The sequence below is a fragment of the Citrus sinensis genome, chromosome 8 (genome assembly GCF_022201045.2).
Source record: "Citrus sinensis cultivar Valencia sweet orange chromosome 8, DVS_A1.0, whole genome shotgun sequence".
Taxonomy (NCBI): Eukaryota; Viridiplantae; Streptophyta; class Magnoliopsida; order Sapindales; family Rutaceae; genus Citrus; species Citrus sinensis.
This window is the reverse complement of record NC_068563.1, coordinates 12,428,729-12,448,423: the sequence shown is the minus strand read 5'-3', so window position 1 is coordinate 12,448,423 and position 19,695 is coordinate 12,428,729. Positions and strand designations below refer to the sequence as shown.

The following is a 19,695-nucleotide window of genomic DNA, read 5'->3' as shown; positions in this document are numbered from 1 at the left end:
TTTATGTGTTTATATCTTTTTTGAAAAAGTATTAGACATAAAATCTTCTAGAGAATCTCGTTTTTTCGATGTTTGATGAAATCATCAATATATGTTGACAATATTTGGGGCAACTCTTGTCAAAGGAAGACCACATAACTTTTTCGATTAAAGATTGATCAAATAATTACTCAGGCAAAACAAAACAAAAACAACAAGTCCTCTCTTTTTAGACATATAAATCTAACTCTACTGTACATTTCTTTCTTTTCCTTGGATTCATTTCTTATCTTTTGTCTCAGTTCTCTCATACCCAATAGAATGCAAGCAGCCCTTTGCAATACCATCAATTCATTATGAAAAATCTATCAATTAAACTATATGTTCATGGGTTAATTTCACTAGCTAAGCACACCCTTTAAAATAAAAAATAGAAGGATACTTAAGTAGAAGAATACAAGCATACATAAAGAAAAATATAATATAACTCTCTCTTGTTATACATTTCTAGTAAGGATGAATTGATGGAAAGAGGTTTATAGAGCATGGGAAGTGATTGCTTCTTTACTAACATTAATTTTTTTTTATCAAGCACTTATTTAAAGGATTTATTAAGATTTCTTAAAAGAAAGACTAACATTAACAAAGACTACAACAAACCACTTTTTCACTTAGGGCAAGCTCCATAAATGGTGGACTAAGACAACAAACATAAAGATGACAATTTCATATATAATAACCATAACATTGCATGACCTTTAAATAATCTAATGGACTAATTGTATGTAATAGTGTTGGCCAGCAAAATCAATGCGACATTAGGAAATCGGTAGTTTGCATTTCATATTTACGATCCATAAATTTAGAAAATAAATAACAAAAGAAAATGCAACTTTCTTTGGGTTTTTAAACACAAAGAAAGAAGAATAGAGGTGCATAAGAATGGCCGGTTTCTGTCATGCAATTTTTATTGTAGTCACAAGTGCATGAATCATTGTAAAATAGATTTTGTGCTGACGAGTGTCGATCCCACGAGGAGGTATATTTAATTATACGTAGGATTAATTTTCTAGGTGTATATTTGAGTTGGTTAGAAGTGAATTTTTTTATTAATTTTTTATCTTAAGATTTAAAATAAAATGATGGGAATGAATTAAAGATGAAAATAATGTAAACGAAACGCTTGAGTCTCTGGATTCACATTCAACATTCACCATGGGCTTAATATTTCTTTTTTAGTTCAATTAATTCATGTGGGGGAATTTCCACTCTTCATAATCCTCACACTAATAAATATGGTGTTAAATGCTCAATGTGCCAAATGCGATGATCTTCCACTAAGTGTTGTTTCAAGAACACGTTATGATAGACGATAATGATCCTTCTGTTGACAATGTGGCAAGACCATCCAATAAATAGCTTAGATACACTCTCTGTCGACACTGAGTCAAGACGACCCATAAAATACTAGAGGAGAATTTTCTCTCCCGTTAATATGATGCTAAGTGCTCATTGTAACAGACAGTAATGATCCTTCACTGGGGAGCCGGTATACCGTGCAAAATCTAGACATGATATATTGTATGTCGACAATAAGTCAAAACAACCACATTAATTAGAGAGGAAAAGAAAATAAACTTACCTAATTAAGCTTATGGATGATGTTAAGGCTTTGAACTGGGTAAAATGGTAATTTTACTAAAATACATAGAAAATACAAGATAGAGAGAGAAATATAGAGCCTCTTCACAACGCAAAATGATTTTGGTATAATTCCTTTTGAAAAATTCCTTATTCTGATTTAAGTTTGCTTCATCTCCAGAAAACTTAAGAGCTTTATAATCATGGCATCTTCTTCACAAACTCCAGTTCAATTATCTTCTTCCATGTCCCTTCCAAAAACTGTTACTAAGCATACTACGTCTAAGCTAGAGAGTCTTGTTGAGTATTCCTATATCCCAGATTCTGTCCACGTAAATGAGTCTTCTCTTCCTCTTGTTAATCCTTACCAGTTGTATCAACGTCCTTCTCGTTTCACTCGTTCTATCCGTTCTCTTATTAGTACTTCCCGTTCTACTCCTAAAGAGTACATCCAGTCTTCGTCTCTTGATCAATGTTCCCTCCAATCTACTTCTGCTGAGCAGTATGTCACTTTAGAAATTTCTCCTGAGCTCATTTCCCACTGGAAACAGCAACGATATACTCACTTTCATCTCGGTGGTGTCCGCCTTATTCTCACCCTCCATGGGCGAAAAGGTCTTCCTGTCACAGCCCGTATTGCACTCCTTGACACCCGCTTCAAACAATATGAGCAGGCTACCATTGGTACTGTCCTCACTACCCTGCATGCTGGCAGTGTTGTTCTCACTGTCTATCCCAACTTCAATCTTTCCCTTGATGACCCCAACCTTTCCACTTTCTTAAAAATCCAAGTTCAGATTCAAGGAGCTGAACAAGTCTCCAGTGCAAAGATTGCTACCGTCCACCATCAGTTGGTTTACAGACTTCAGAACCACTCCCTTATCCTTCCCACACCTCCCGATCTCAGTTCAGATACACTCATGATCCTTGCTGAATCTCCAGACATCCCCACCATTATCCAGATCCCACGACAGATCCCTCGTGCTGATCTTCTCAAGATCATGCCTCTCGAGTGGATAACCAACTATGAGCATTTCCATCAAAACACCACTCCTGTTCAAACCTCTGAACCTATGTATGAGAAACGGTCTGATGGTTCTGTTCGCCTTCAGTTCAAACCTCCTCCTTCTGCCCCTGCAGAACCTTCCCGATTATCCTTTACCTGCTCCATGGTCCAACCTGTTGACATTATTCCAGAAGTCCTTCCTTCTGGCAAACCATTACCCATTATGTTCTTCACCTCCCAAGGTACTCCTGTTTACCCAGACAAAATTGATGGCCATTTCTTATGGGATGTTCCCGGCTCTGGCCGATGTGATCCCGGCTGTCCATGTAATGATGATGAGGATGATTATTCTTCCAGATCGAAAAAGAAGAAAATTATCTATCCTGCCTGCAAATTATATTTGCCCGAAGATGATGATGATGAACCCGATTATCCACCTCCTTTGCCACTTTACGACAAAGGACTTCAGTGGATCCAGAAACATCAGCCCAGATCATGCAAACCAGTCCGGTCCTCGGCTGGTCTTCTGCCTACACCTCCTATGGTGTCCTGCATGATGTTCTCATCTGCCTCTGCCTCAGATTATAGTTCTGAGTACCCGCCTCTTGAGAAACGCTCAGACCAAAAGCACCAGGTTTGGAGCAAACCATTTGTCAACTCTCCTATTTCCTCCAGTGGACATCTTGAAGAACCCAAGCCTTTTGAAGCAGTCCTTAACTGGCAAACTCAGAATGCCAGAGTCCAGAATGCTTCTCTTACTTCCTTACACTCTAAAGTTGATCAGATCGCTCACAGATCCTCTGCTGTTGAAACAAGGGTTACTTCCCTCTCAGACCAGTTGACCAATTTGTATAATAGTCTTCATACTAAGGTTGCACAGCTTGACCGTGACCTTCGAGCCATGATTGCCCGCGGTGATAATTCTCATGAGTTCACTCGAAAAGAGCAAGAAATCAGACAGCTTCAAGCTGAAATTGCCAGAATTGATGCTGACAACCAACGGCGTCAAGCAGTTCATACTGCTCCCCTATCCTATTTTCCCACAGAACCATATCACCCTCTCGGGTCCTTTTTCCCTACTACTCCAAGGGATTATACTCCTGAGAAAGTCTTTCCCATGACCTACCACTTGAACCCTCAACCTGTAAAACCTAAACCTCGACCTCCTCGACGCCCTGTTCCACCTCCTACAGTGTCTATCCCTCCTCCAGTTCGTCCTATGTATTCAAACGCTATCCAAAAACCCCTTCAGATACATGAACCAGTATTCCCTGACCTTCCATCTACCTCAGCCTTACCTCCATTTCCGGAATCTCCTTCTAAAGCCGAACAAAAGAAGCCTACTGAGACTTACCTTATCACTGCACCAGACCTTGACCAGCTTCACCGCTCCTCAGAAGAATCCAGTCCCTCTGATTCAGTCGACACCTTTGATTCTATCACTGAGACTTCTGAGCCCCATAGTTTCAGTTCCGATGAATCCCACCAGCATTTGACTGATATTTCTCGTCTTCTTATGGCGGATCATGCTGAGTCTACCACTACTGATCCCCCTCCTCGGGAACCTGGCCAACCCTATGTTGACATTCCTTCCGATGTTGAAGGAGAAAATGAAGGAGACAACTCTAATCCTCCTCCACGAATTCGAACTAAAGTTGCCCCTGGCGCTGGACCATGGTTTACCTTTGATGATCTTCCACCGGCTCGGTGGCGTGAACGTCTCCAGGAACTCTCTGCCTGGTTAGATCTACAGATGGTTAAACCTGATGCAGAACTCTCTACAGTTCTTAAAGAATTTGTCTCCCGATTTACTGGCTCTCTCCGTGATTGGTTTGACAGTCTCGGACAATACAGATAATTACTATATCTCCAGCACCCTACTGTCTCTGCTGCTCTCATGGACATTCATTCCCAGTTTCTTGGAGAACCTGCAGCTATCTTTGCCACTGCTCGTAAAGAATATCTCCAAATGAGATGTTGCTCGATGCAGAGATCTGACCTGCATTATCATTTCAAACGCATGTCTGCCCTGTTCCATAAAATTGGTGGTATCAATGACCACACCCTCAAGCATGTCTTCTTGTCTTCTTTGCCTGAAGAATTACAACCTGAAATCCGTCGCCAGATTGCTAATGCCCAGCTCGACATCAATAATCTTTCTCTTGGCCGTCTCTTCCAGCTGGCTTTAGTGTCTCTTGATTACCTCTGTGATCAGAAGAAATTCTTCCGAAACCTCATAAAAGACAAAGAAGGATTCCAAACCGCCTGCAAGAAACCCTACTTGGAAATCAAGTGCAAAGACTCTAAGCATTGTACTTGTCCCTCCACGAAGAAACACCACAAAGTCAGGTTTCACAGAAAATCTTCCAGAACTCCACAGTCACGCCCATTCCCTAGGCGTCCCAAAAAGATTCGGTACTTCAGAAGACGACAACCTTCTGAGATCCTTGACCGACGAAGAACAAAGAGCAGATGCTTCATTTGCAAAAAGCTCGGACATTTTGCTAAAGAATGCCCTAAGAACCCTAAGCGGTCTCAACGCTTAGTTCAACAGCTTCAATCCTTACATCAATTCTCTCCTGATACTGACCAAATTGAGTTTTTATACTCTGAACAAGAAAGTCCTGATCCGGATACAGTTTTTGCCCTTGGCACTTCTGATTCAAATTCAGATTCAACTTCATCTACTGAACCAGAAGACTATTCCCCTGTCTTCCACATCCAGTCAGTACCTTCATCCTCCACTCAATTGTCAGTTCAACCCATTCCTTCTGTCAAAATCCAAATCCTGTTATCCAAATACAGTCGGCCCATTCCTGCTATTGCCTTCATAGACACTGGCGCTCAGCGCAGTATTTTAAACCCTGCTATTTTGCCGCCTGAAACCTGGATTTCAAATGAAAATCATTTCCGTGCTGCTAGTGGAAAATTGTTTTCTACAAAGCTCCGCACCAAGTCTAGAATTGGAATTCAGCTATTCCCAAAGCTCACAGTTTGGACCCATGTAATCGGGTCTAGCCTACCTGACAAAGATCTTCTTCTTGGGTTTGATATCCTATTCCAAGCCCAAAAGATTCAAGTCCTTCCTACTGGTCTCAGATTCCAGTCCATGTTCCAACCATACACAGACCAGCTCAAACTCTATCATTTGGCCCAGTCCCCTCCTGATTATCAGTCTATTTCGGCCCAGTTACTAAGGTTTTGTCCTCCAAATCATTTGGCCTTTGCCCATCCACATCCTCTGTGGAAAAATCCAGCCCATTTCGTTAAGCTCCCTTTTAAGCTTAATGAAGACCTTAATCCTACCAAAGCAACCCATCCGGGTATGCCTCCTTCTGAGCTTCAGTTAGCCCAAACAGAATGTGCAGAGTTACTCGCCCAAGGCCTCATTGAGCCCACAACTTCTCCGTGGGCCTGCCAAGCCTTTTATGTTAATAAACGTGCCGAAACATTACGGGGTAAAAAGCGTCTTGTTATTGATTATCAGCCTTTAAACCAGTTTTCTTTGCTAGGTTATACAACCCTAAAACAGCTTTCCTTAGCTTAAAACGGGTACCAAACCAGATAAGAAAACAGCTAAAGACCGTCTCAAGTGTTCTGATACACAGGATCCTTCATACAAAGGCAAGTGTAGAGCATACTAACTTGGTTTTGAACAAACTCGTTTTTAAAATTTTCCTTATTCTTTTTCTTATCTATTTCAGAGCTCTATAGAACTTAAGAAAGAGGAGTTTAGAGAGACATGGATAATAGAACACTCAATATATTATTTTAAGGCGCACAAGTTTTACTCCAACAGTTCCATGATATCATAGCTCACTACGGTATTATGCTTTCCGACAAAAAGAGTACAATTGCCACAGATACCGTAGAATATCTCGGTATAAAGATAAAGAATGGATTCTATCAGCCTGGACCCCACATTGCACAAGAATTACTCCACTTTCTAGATAAGGATTTCACAAAGAAACAAGTCCAACAGTTCCTTGGCATCATCAACTACATCCGCGATTTCCTGCCTCATGTGGACCAGCAGACCAGTATACTTTCTGCTTTACTAAAAAAGAATCCTATCTCTTGGGATTCCCGTCACACTACAGCTGTCCAGCGGCTAAAGCAGATAGCCCAGAATCCACCACAACTCAAGATCATGACAGATGGCAAACGTATCCTACAGACTGATGCTTCAGACACATCATGGGGAGCCCTGTTGCTTGAACAGATCGACAAAAAGGAATATCTAATCGGACATGCTAGTGGACATTTTAGTCCAGCCCAGCAGCACTATCACACGATCTACAAGGAGATTCTTGCCGAAAAAAACGGCATCAAAAAGTTCGAATACCACCTCCTTGGCCATAGATTCCTGATCAGATTGGATAATTCCTCTTTCCCTAAAGTCCTCCAGTTTAAAGGTAAAACGATTCCCAACAGCCAGTTACTTCGGTTGCAGGAATGGTTTTCCCGATATGAATTTGATGTTGCACATATAAAAGGACAAAAGAACCTCATTCCAGATTTCCTATCTCGCATTCAGACACCTGCCTCTCCAATCTTCTACACTTCCCCAGTCTTCCCGATCTTCATGGCTACTAGATCTACTGCTACCTCTCTGCCTTCTAAGGCTCTTACCCAAAAGACCTTCCCACGGCCTGTACAAACTTTTCCTTCCCTCTACCGCCTTCAGGAGTTTGCTAAACAATTTCTTTTCCGCTACTACATGAAAGCTTTCTTCCTTGAAGAAAACCCTCACAACCAGTTCCTCACTTTTCATCCCGAGAATCTCTTCCTCACCGGATTCTTCATCCCCTCTGTCCGGGATATCAGTGACGATGAACTCTGGTATTTCTGGTGCTTAACTACACTCCATGCAACTCAGTTAATCATCCCCTTAGCCTACACAGTCAACACCCTCAATAATCCTTCCAAGGCTACTTCTCTGTTATGGACTCTGTTAGAATGGTTCTCTCCTATTCCTCAATGGAGATCCCAACTCCAGCAGCTTAGTCACAACCATCATCTTTCCACCATCCCTTCTCATGAAGCTGAAAAATTCACATCCGTGTTCATAGTTCACCGACCATATTTCCGTCACCCAGAGACAGCCACCTTCTTTGCTCAACCACAAATCAGCCACTACCACACAACCCCTCATCCCAGCACACTGGATCAAGACCCCATGTTCAAAAAGGCTCTCATGAATCATCTCCTGTCCTTAAATCATGTTCCTCCACCACCACAAGACATCATCTCCAGTTCTATTGGACCTCGTCATGACATGTTCATGGTACCTAATCCTTCTGGTTCTAGCAAAGGTATTATTATCAAAGAAGAACGTCCAGATACTCCTCCACAGATTTACTACCAGGATTCTCAGGATCCTGAAGATGACTTTTTACCGCTCAGTCAACTCCTCCAAGAGTTTCAGACTCCACCAGAACAAGGCCAGTCATCACGAGTCATTTCACAATCTGAGCCCATCATCACTCATCCACCATCACAATGCAAATCTCTCTGCATTCCCGGGATTGTCCATGCTAAAGGATGTCCTCAGTATGATGGCCCTACTTATCTAGAACAGTGCACCTTATTCTGTGAACCTCATGGAGCCAATTGCCACAAAAGCTGCGTCAACTACCGCAGATTTGAATCCAGCTCCAGCTCAGATGATTACGGGATGAATCTATCCTCTCCGTAATCTCCGCCGCATGTCTTGTCTTTTATGTAAAAGATAAAGTTAGGGGGTCCTGTCCCTACTTTACTTTATTAAAGTAGCTTTTATGTCTTGTCTTTTTATGTAAAAGATAAAGTTAGGGGTCCCTGTCCCTACTTTACTTTATTAAAGTAGCTTTTATGTCTTGTCTTTTTATGTAAAAGATAAAGTTAGGGGTCCCTATCCCTACTTTACTTTATTAAAGTTATTTGCTTTTTGAAAAGATGAGGGTCCTGTCTCACTTTTCAAAATTTGGCTTTCTCCCGTTGTAATCCCTATATAAGGGAGCCTCCTCTTAGTTTTTCACTAAGGAAGAGGTGCGCCTTAAAATAATATATTGAGTGTTCTATTATCCATGTCTCTCTAAACTCCTCTTTCTTAAGTTCTATGGAGCTCTGAAATAGATAAGAAAAAGAATAAGGAAAATTTTAAAAACGAGTTTGTTCAAAACCAAGTTAGTATGCTCTACACTTGCCTTTGTATGAAGGATCCTGTGTATCAGAACACTTGAGACGGTCTTTAGCTGTTTTCTTATCTGGTTTGGTACCCGTTTTAAGCTAAGGAAAGCTGTTTTAGGGTTGTATAACCTAGCAAAGAAAACTGGTTTGAAAAGTCTCAAGTTAACGGAGTGGTATCAGAAGTTAAGGCGCTCCGTACATGTGAACAATGCCACTTTTCCTTTTATGCTCCTCCTAAAGTTTTTGACTATCCTGAGTTCAAACGTGATGTCTGTTTTGCTGTCTAATCTCTCATTTATTGTGAAATTACCATGATGCCCCTAAAATACATAAAATACTTAATTATAATACAACACATATAATTAAATCACAAGAGACTTAAATACATAAAAGTAGGGAGACTTAGAGTGTAAGATTACAATTTTCTGCTTTACAAATATACACTTTCTAGCACTCAAGACACCCCCCAATCAGCTTCTTTCTAGCACTCAAAGACAAAATTTAAACCCAAAATGTTTTTTTTTTAAACAATTGTGTTTATTCAATCAAACTAATGATAGCAATCAAATAAAAGTATAAGTATAAAAGTAGAGTGTAAGATGACAATTTTTTGCTTTACAAATATACACTTTCTAGCACTCAAGACACCCCCCAACCAGCTTCTTTCTAGCACTCAAAGACAAAATTTAAACCCAAAATATTTTTTTTAAAACAATTTTGTTTATTCAATCAGACTAATGATAGCAATCAAATAAAAGTATAAGCATTATCTCCAAGCTAAAAAAAAAAATCACTCCCACATTAACCATCCGCATGAATTAGCCCAGTGGACTTTGTCACAGCTACTTTCAAAGAATGACATGTCAAACCCCAAAATCTCACTGGAAGTAGTGACACTCTCACAATGAAATTAAACCCAATAAAAATAGTCACTCCAATGAATGCTAAGTATGAGAGAAAATAATAAAGTAATATCACACACTCTCACCAAGATGAAAGAAATATGCCCACAACTTATAAATAATACAATCTTAAGTCAAACAAAAATGCTAGTCAACCCAATTTATTTATTTTTCTTTTTTTTTATGCACCACTACATATTTTTAGCCCATATAACTAGCTTTTACTTTAGACTATAGCTCCCTAAAATCAGGAAAGACTTTTATTAGGATGTAATGTACGCTCTAGGTACATGGCTAACAAATGAAGGAAAATAGGAAAAACAAAATATATGTTTGAGAAAAAGTAGAGTTATTTGGAAATCACAAGGTACATTTTATTTATATTTTTTTTTTGAGTTTTTTTTTATATGACACAACTTTACTGAATAAAATATTTATTTAACTTTTTCTCAAACATGAATAGGTGCTGGAACTTATAAGATGGGGGTAATACTCCAAACGGAGTAGGCCAAGATGATAAGTTGACAAAGAAAATATTTTTGTTTTTATATATAAAAGGCTCAAAAGGGTTAACTACAGATATTTCATAAAAGGGATGGCTAGAAAGGCTTAAACGGGTCAAAGATGGCCTTTCCATCGTCTTTTAGGGCTCTAAATAATCTTCCATATCTATTGGTTAAATGGACCTTTAGATGTAGCAACACATTTTGTTTCTTTTTTTTTAGAGGTTTGACTAAAAGGAAATCTAGAGATCATGTATAAAGTAATAAACTGTTAAGTTGTATGAAGAATGAACAAAAAGGGTTACTCTCCAAGAAAAATGACAGGCTCAAAAACTCACTTGGTTATTCATTATGACATGTGCATTCCTTCAATCAACTCATATTTGTCTCCGACATCAACGTGTAGAGAAGCAAACATGGCGTAACATCACTTAAGACCAAAGATAATACAAATACTAAAATTTGAAAGTCATCATGTCATTCAATGTTAAAAAAAAATCACACAATTAGTTTTTTAGGTTTAAACGACATTCTAACCCCAACCTATTCTAAACATGAAAAGAAAATATGCATGCATAAAGGTGAAAATGATGCAGAAAAACTAATTAGAAAGGTTACACTTAAAATGATAGAAAAAGAAAATGTTTGATTTTTTTTTTTTACTAAGAAGATGCGTTTCTAGAGTTACTACACTCCATATTCAACCATCTTCGACTCAAAAATTTGAAAGTGTATATTTATAAATGATGGTTCTCAAAGCCAGTAAAAATAAATACCTACTCTAAATAAATTGTGTATAGTGATTGAGTAGGATCGTGTCCACAGAGATCGGTAATTATTTAAATCCTTTTAAAATGTAAAATGAAAAATGGGGGGATTGTTGACAATAATAAAAATCAAACTAAAATAACAAGAATGCAAATTCAAATTGGGAAAAGCTCTGGTTGAAGGAATTAACTAAGCTTGATTTGACTACTGATCATTGATTCAAATATAAATCATTACTACTTATGAATAGACCGGTTATAGCTACTGAGACCCTCTAATAGCCAATCTCTTCTTAACTAGTCGATAACCAAGGTAAGACCATTGGTTATTTCCCTAATCAATAGACAACCCTAGATACGATCATAGGATTTAATCAATTGATAGCCTGAAAAATCAGAGAGACCCAAATCCTAATCAACAAACACTTATGATGGTTCATTTAAATTAAATTGTTTATTTTCATAACACAACGCACTGCTATGCTATTTGTCACAAACATTAAAATCTTCATACGATGAATCTTTTAATTGACAATAGATTAAGTTGATAATTAAATAGTGGCCAATTATCTAATTAACAAACATAATCATGACAATAATTTAGAGAATAAACAAATACCCAAAAAACATAAGAAAGATCTCACAGTAATGATGAATCAAAGCTTTACTAACCTTCAACCAGAATAATAGGTTTAGTTCTTCATAGAGAGAAGAGAAAAATTTAGATCTAGGGTTTTCTTTTTCTTCAAAAATCTCATCTCTTTTGTTTTTCACGTCTCCTCTCTCTTATAGAGTTTTTCCAAAAATAAAATACTAATATCTAAAATATTATCTAAATATTAAATTTAAAATTACAAAAATAACCAAAAAGACAAAACACGTTAAAATAAAAACTGCAGGCCCTTAGTTGACAGCACGCGCCCACGCCTTATCAACAAAGTTCTTCTGAAGCTCATAATTTCTCCAGGAAAACAATCATCCTCAAACATCATCTTGTAGCTCAATTTTAGCACCAATCAATAGAATTGCACCTAAAAAAATAAAACACAAGTAAATCACTATTATTAAGTGCAAAACATCGAAATTAAGGGAAGTAAACAATGCAAAACTAGTGCATAAATTTCACTCTAACAATAAAGGAGAAATTGGAAAGAAGAAGTTAAAAAAAATGTTTATCAAAGCTTAATAAAGAAAAAGAAAATGTCTGGATTTTTTTTATTTTTTTGTTTTTACTTCCAAACTAAGAAGATGTGTTTCTAGAGTCACTACGCTCCATATTCAGCCATCTTCAACACAAAATGTTAGCCACGGTTAGTCTCTGCAACAAAAAAAATAGTAAAAACTTAACCAAGATTCCACAATTATCAACTATTCCGTCCCCCCAACTAGAACGAAACATTGTCCCCAATGTTTGAAAGGAAAGAAGTAAAGTTTAGAAGACATCACCTGAGTGGTACAACACAGAAGAAAATATTTACAAGCGAAGAGTTAAATCTAATTTGCACTTCTTACTGCGGCTACTATTACCATCATTATTTGGACACTCCAACACCAAAGTTTGGGATCTGGCTCTGGTCGATAAGCTTGTAACAGATCAAGTAGCTCATTAGCAGTATGAGCACAAATAAAAACTTTTTTCGCTGTGGAAGGAATGAAATAGTTTTTTATTGCATAGTTAAGAAATGCGATGAAGCCATCGTAAAAGTTATTGACATTTAACAAACCGATGGTTTTTTGGTGAATATTCAGATGGGCCCAAGATGTTAATGTGATAAGTGCCTCTAGAGTTGCAAGATCTCCTGGTAGGAAAATAAAAGCATCAGAATGTTTTAGCATTTCATTTATTCTCTCTTGCATACCTGAGACGACTAACTCTTCTCCAGTCGGTGAGTTAGACAAACTGCCCAAAGGTTTTAGGGCTCTTGGGATGATGCTTAACACTGGGCTTCCACTGACAAAAGCAGCTTCTGAGACCAATTTTGATAACCTTCGGTTACCTCCTCTATACACCAAGTGTAATTCTCTCTTTGCTATGTTTCTATCAAGATCTATGGCTGCCTCAACGAACTCTTTATGTTTGCCATAGTTAAATCCAAAAAGCACATAAATGTTCTTGAATTGTTTATTGGGTGTAGCTGCCATTGGGATACTTCTCAAAAATAATTTGAGTGCTTAACAAAAAATCATATTTAAGAATCTTGGTGACAGTGGGTCACAGTTGTGTATGAGGTAGCATGTCTGTGTCAATTAATGCGTAAAGCACATGGCTCAAAACTAAAAAAGGAAACAGTAAAAATGAAAAAACAAACAATGATAAAAAAAACATTATTAAAGACAATAATGCAAATGATAAAACAACAGTGAAGTAAAACGATATTTACAGGTAGTTGTGACTGTGGCTGACATCTTCCTCTGATTTTATGTCCAGAAACGGCTTGAACGCCCTCTATGGGTCGATGATGGGCTTCCCATCTAGTTTTCCTATAAACTGGCAAACAGGGTTGTTTTGTAGTCAGATTCCCGAGATTATATCATGCACTCTCTTTTTAGAATAATGGACATAACTGGAGAATTGCTCCTTGTACATATCCACTATGATGCGTTTCAAGAGACGAAAGGATATCATCCAATGACTCCTTATTCAAGTCATCCCTAATGAATTGAATCTTATCTTTTCTGTTATCAGACACCATTCCTAAAGAACACGATTTTTTATCGCATCTCATTCTAGCACACTTATGACAAGCAACGTAAAGTCTTCGAGCTCTTCGTTTTCTTGCATAATTTCCTTTACCACAACCAAGCATGTATGCAATAAATTTAGGAGGCAACTCACCTGCTAATCATACTTTGGCCTCGATTAACCAGCAGATGTCAGCAGGTATGTTATTCCTTATAAGCAATCGCATGTGTTCGGACCGAGCTTCATAGATTGTAAGGAGGGCATTCTGAGGAAGTGAAGGGAATTGATTGCGAAGCTTTGCTAGAATCTCGTTTCTATCCATACATTCGCCTCAGAATATCAGTTATTATAGGAAACTGAAGTAACCGACTTGATTTTTACGAAGTATCGTTATTCGCTACTTAACTGGGGTAACAAATTAAAGTACACAAACAAAGTATGAAATTAAAACACACAAAGAAAATTACAATCATCCTGTTATTGAATTTACCTTAAACTCTAACTGGATGTCAAAGATACCTCTTTCCATGTCTCTTAGTTGTCTTTCTAAAGGCTCAACATGGGATACTAACTCTGATGGTTGTAGATCCCAAATATGATGTGTTTTACAAAATCGAATATGGCTTCTGAGATGAGATTTTACACGTTGAAGTCATCTAAGGAGGTCTAAGAGGATCTGTTTAGTTGAGGCACTCATGATTAACAATGATAAAAGAAAACTTAATGGTTAAACAAACACACTTATGCAAAAATAATTTCAATTAGCAAAAAACTAGTAAAAAAAAAGAAAAAAAAATCAAATCACCGAAAAGAAAGAAAAATCTCAATTCGAATTTGGTAGGTCACTCAAATTTATTTCGATATCATCTCCATGTGGTTGGTACTCTAGATATGGCTTTAATCTTTGACCATTAACTTTAAAAGTTGCATCATTCTTTGGATCATTAATTTCAATTGCTCCATGTGGAAAAATAGTGTGAACAATAAAAAGGGTCAGACCATCGAGAGCGTAACTTACGTGGGAATAGGTGTAAGCGAGAATTGAATAAAAGCACTTTCTGACCTGGAGTGAAAGATTTTCTCAAAATTTGCTTGTCATGAAAGACTTTCATTCGTTGCTTGTAAATCTTGGCATTTTCGTATGCATCATTGCGAATTTATTCAAGTTCTGTTAGTTGTAATCTTCTTTCTAAGCTAGCTTGCTGCATGTCAAAGTTGAATTTCTTGATGGCCTAGTACGCATGATGCTTGAGTTCCACAGGTAGGTGGCAAGCTTTTCCATACACTAGCCTGTAGGGTGACATCTCAATTGGGGTCTTAAAAGTAGTTCTATATGCCCATAATGCGTCATCGAGTCTTAATGACTAATCTTTTATGTCTGGTCTCACTATTTTTTTTAATATGTGCTTTATTTCTCTATTAGAGATCTCAACTTGGCCACTGGTTTGCAAATGATATGGGGTCGCCACTTTGTGAGTGATTGAATACTTTGTCAAAAGAGCTTTGAATGATTTGTTACAAAAGTTGGCACCACCATCACTGATTATTGCTCGAGGGAATCCAAAGCGTGAAACAACATTGCTTTTTTAAAAATCCTATCACCACCTTGTGAATATTAGTTCTATATGGAATTGCTTCTACCTATTTCAATATGTAGTCAATAGCAACCAATCTGTATTGATGGCCAATAAAAGGGGAAAGGGTCCCATGAAGTTGATACCCCATACATCAAAAATCTCAACCACTAAAATTGGATTTAGTGGCATCATATTCCTTCATGTAATGCTCCCCATTCGTTGACACCTATCACATGAAGAACAAAATGTGTAAGCATCTCGAAATACAATTGGCCAATAGAAACCACATTGTAAAACTTTAGTAGTTGTTTTCTTAGCGTTGAAATGGCCTCCAGAAGCTTGTTCATGGCAGAATGAAAGGATATTTTGAAATTCATTTTCTGGGACAAATCGTCGAACAATTTGATATGCACAATACTTCAATAGATAAGGGTCATCCCAAAAGAAATTCTTTATTTCCGCAAAAAAATGGCTTTGTCTTGCTTGGTCCAATGCTCTGGAAGTTGACCTGTGACAAGATAATTAACGATATCTGTGTACCACGGTAATACTTCCACACTCATCAATTATTCATCTAGAAATAACTCATTCAATGTTAATGGTTTTGTAATTATGTCAAAATTGAGATGAGAGAGATGGTCAGCCACAACATTTTATATGCCTTTCTTATCTTTGAATTCCAAGTCAAATTTCTGCAAAAGTAACACCCAACGAATTAGTCTAACTTTTGCATCTTTCTTTGTGAGAAGATATTTAAGAGCAGCATGATCTGTGAATCCAATTATTTTAGAACCAATGAGATAAGATCGAAATTTCTCTAATGCAAACACTACTGCTAGCATTTCTTTTTCAGTGGTTGAATAGTTCAACTGTGCATCATTCAATGTCTTACTAGCATAGTAAATAACATGGGGAATTCGATCAACTCTTTGTCCTAATACTGCTTCTACTGCATAATCAGATGCATCACACATAAGCTCAAATGGTAAGTTCTAGTTTGGGGGCTGAATGATGGGTGATGATGTCAACAACTGTTTTAGTTTTTCAAATGCCACAAGACATGAATCATCAAAGATAAAATGTACATCCTTAGCACGTAGATTGCATAAGGGTCTAGAAACTTTGCTAAAATCTTTAATGAAACATTTATAAAAACCAGCATACCCAAAGAAAGATCTAACTTCTCTGACTGTTTTAGGTGGAGGAAGATTGGAAATGAGATCCACCTAGGCTTTATCAACCTCAATACCTTTGCTTGAAATGATGTGATCGAGAACAATATCTTGTTTTACTATAAAATGGCACTTCTCCCAATTTAAGACCAAATTCTTCTCTATACATCTCTGCAGAACTAGTGTTAGATGATGTAAACATTGATTGAATGAATCACCAAAAACAGAATAGTCATCCATAAAGACTTCAAGGAAATGTTCAACCATATAAAAAAAAATGCTTAACATGCATCGTTGAAATGTAGAAAGTGGATTACATAATCCAAATGGCATCCTCCTATATGCAAAAGTGTCGAAAGGGCAAGTGAAAGTGGTTTTCTCTTGATCTTTTGGTGCTACGGAAATATGATTATCTCCTGAATAGCCATCTAGAAAGCAATAAAATTGATGGCCTGCTAATCTATCAAGCATTTGATCGATAAATGGTAAAGGAAAATGGTTTTTACGTGTGACATAATTCAACTTTCTATAATCAATTCATATACGCCATCCTGTAGTCACTCTAATGGGTATCATTAGGAATTCCAAATAATCTTATTTGATCCCCTAGAAGAAGATTACCCAAACATGGAAACCACTTCATCTTCAGCCTCAACACCTTCATCATCTTCATCCCATATTTCTCTTTCCTACAGTCTCTCTCTTCCCAGATCATGTCAAAAACATGTAGCCTCTAAAATTGAAAACCTTGTCGAATATTCTTATATTCCCGAATCTGCCCAAATCAATGAATCACAATTTCCTATCATGAGTCCCTACAACCTCTACAAACAAAAAACTTCTCTCACCAGAAGTGTTAGAACCCTTATCTCCACAAAAAGACCACTCCCAAAAGAGTATATCCAGTCTTCTAGACTCGATCAGTGCGCTTTACAAGCCTCTCCAAGTGAACAGTATGTCACTTTAGAAATACCCTCAGATCTCGTAGCAAACTGGAAACGAGAAGGGTATACCCATCTTCATCTTGGTGGTATTAGATTGATTCTGACTCTCCATGGCCGAAAAGGCTTACCTGTTATAGCCAAAATTGCTCTCCTGGACACCAGGTTCAAACAGTACCAACATGCTGTTATCGGAACCGTTCTGACCACACTCCCTGCTGGTAGTGTCCTCTTAACCTTTTACCTAAATTTCAACCTCTCTCTTGAAGATCTCAACCTTCTGACAACCATCAAAGTTCATATCCAGCTCCAAGGAGCAAAACAAACACCCACATCAAAGCTTACCACTCTTCATCACCAAATAGTGTATCAATTACAAAATCATGCACTAGATCTTCCTACACCTTCAACCACATCTGCTGCCTTAATGATTCTTGCCGACACAGATACAATTCCAACCATCATCCAAATTCCCAAACAAATCCAGAAACAAGAATTGCTCAAACTCATGCCTCTTGAATGGCTGACCAATTATGAGCACTTCCACCAAAATTATGAACCAGTTCAAACCACAGAAGCCACGTTTGAAAGAAGACAAAATGGTCAAGTCAAACTATCTTTTCAAACAATTGAGCCTCAACTTGTTCCAGAAACTCCAAGGCTTTCTTACACTGCTATGATTGCAACAGTCCAAACTGGTCAAGAAAAGACCCTTCCCATTCATGGTTTCTCATCCGAAGTGTATCCTGTATATCCTGATAAACTCAATGGTCATTTTCTATGGGATGTTCCTAAAGCCCATATGTGTAATCTGGATTGTCCTTGCTTGGATGATATGGATATTGATAACGAACTGGAAGTTATGAGGAGAAAGAACAAGAAAAAGAAAAAACCTTCTCATTCAAAAACATCTTGTAAATCTTTTCCTCCACAATCTCCACCAGATCCTAAACCTCCTGTTCAACCAATAAGATCATGCCTAATGTTTTCAGGTCAATCTTATGAAGAGTCATTCCCTCCACTTGAAAAGCAGACAGACACTTAAACCAGAGTTGTCTCCAAACCCTTTGTCCAATCACCAGTTACAGCCTCTAGGCAACCTGAAGAGCCAAAACAGTATGAAGCTGTTTTAAATTGGCAAACCAAAAATGCCAATGCTCATAATCAAACCCTCAAACAACTTGGCAAGAGAATTGATAGAGTTGCCAGTCAAGTCTCCTAGATTGAAACTAAAGTTGATGCAATCAGCCATCGTCTTGATCAGATGTACATACATCTACAAGACCATATCTCTGAATTAGATGCCAATCTCAGACGAATGATCAATAATCATATCTGGGGTCCTGAGTTTAACAAGAAAGAAGAAGAGATCAGAAAGCTCAAAGCTGAATTGGCAAGAATTGATGCTGAAAGAACTCGTCCAACCCTTTTCACTCAGACACAATCCACACCTATGGCTCCTCCTGTGTTTGAAACCTATTCACTTTTTTATACATCTCCCAAACCTCCCCAACCTGTTTACAACCAGTTATTTGGTTTCTCACATCTCCAACCAACTCCTTAACCAAAACCCTCTTCACCTAAAAAACCAAAGTCCAAAGTCCAAATTTCAGAACCGACGTCCAAGCCAACTCCATCCTCATCTGTTCCTCCGGTACCTCCGGAGGATTCACCAAAAGTTACTCCTGAACCTCCTAAAAAAGATAAAGGACCAATGGATCAGTATCATTATCATATTGTCCACGACTCGTCTCCTGAATCTTCTAAACCAGAAACAGTATGTGAGTCCAATCCATCAGAGTCAAACTCATCTTCCTCATCCCCAAACTCAACCAATCCCTCTACTAACTCTGAATCAGAGTATGCTGACATTACGAGCATATTAATGGAAACTAAACCTGACGATCCCGGTGCTTCAACTTCAACACCTATTGTTGAAGATAATTTTTCTGATGATGAGCATAAAGCATCTCACACCGAACCAGTGCCACCAATGCCACCACCAACTCATGATCACTCAACAAAACCATCTTCAGCATCTTGGTTCACATTTGATGACATTCCTCATTACAGATTGCCTGCTAGACTTTAAGAATTTGCTTCATGGATTGATCTCCAAGGAACAAAGCCAAATGTTCAATCTCAAGCTGTCCTTCGTGAATTCATGGCCTGATCTACGGGTTCTTTACGAGATTGGTTAGAAAGCTTGGGAGAATATAGACAACTCCAATTCATGCAATCCCCAGTTGGTACAGCACTCAATATCATCCATGAACAATTCATTGGAGAAAAAACAGCATCTACCAATGCCGACAGAAAAGAGTACCATAAGATGAAATGCTGTTCTCTCAAA

The 19,695-nt window shown here is 37.9% G+C and overlaps 1 protein-coding gene across 1 annotated transcript; it reads left to right on the top strand.

The window, feature by feature from the left end:
* Positions 1–18,660: 18,660 nt before the first annotated feature.
* On the top strand, positions 18,661–19,434 carry LOC127899317 (leucine-rich repeat extensin-like protein 1). The gene is made up of 2 exons (XM_052432667.1): positions 18,661–18,877; positions 18,956–19,434. Exons 1-2 carry the CDS (start codon positions 18,661–18,663, stop codon positions 19,432–19,434), a joined length of 696 nt encoding a protein of 231 aa, XP_052288627.1.
* The last annotated feature ends 261 nt before the right edge of the window (positions 19,435–19,695 follow it).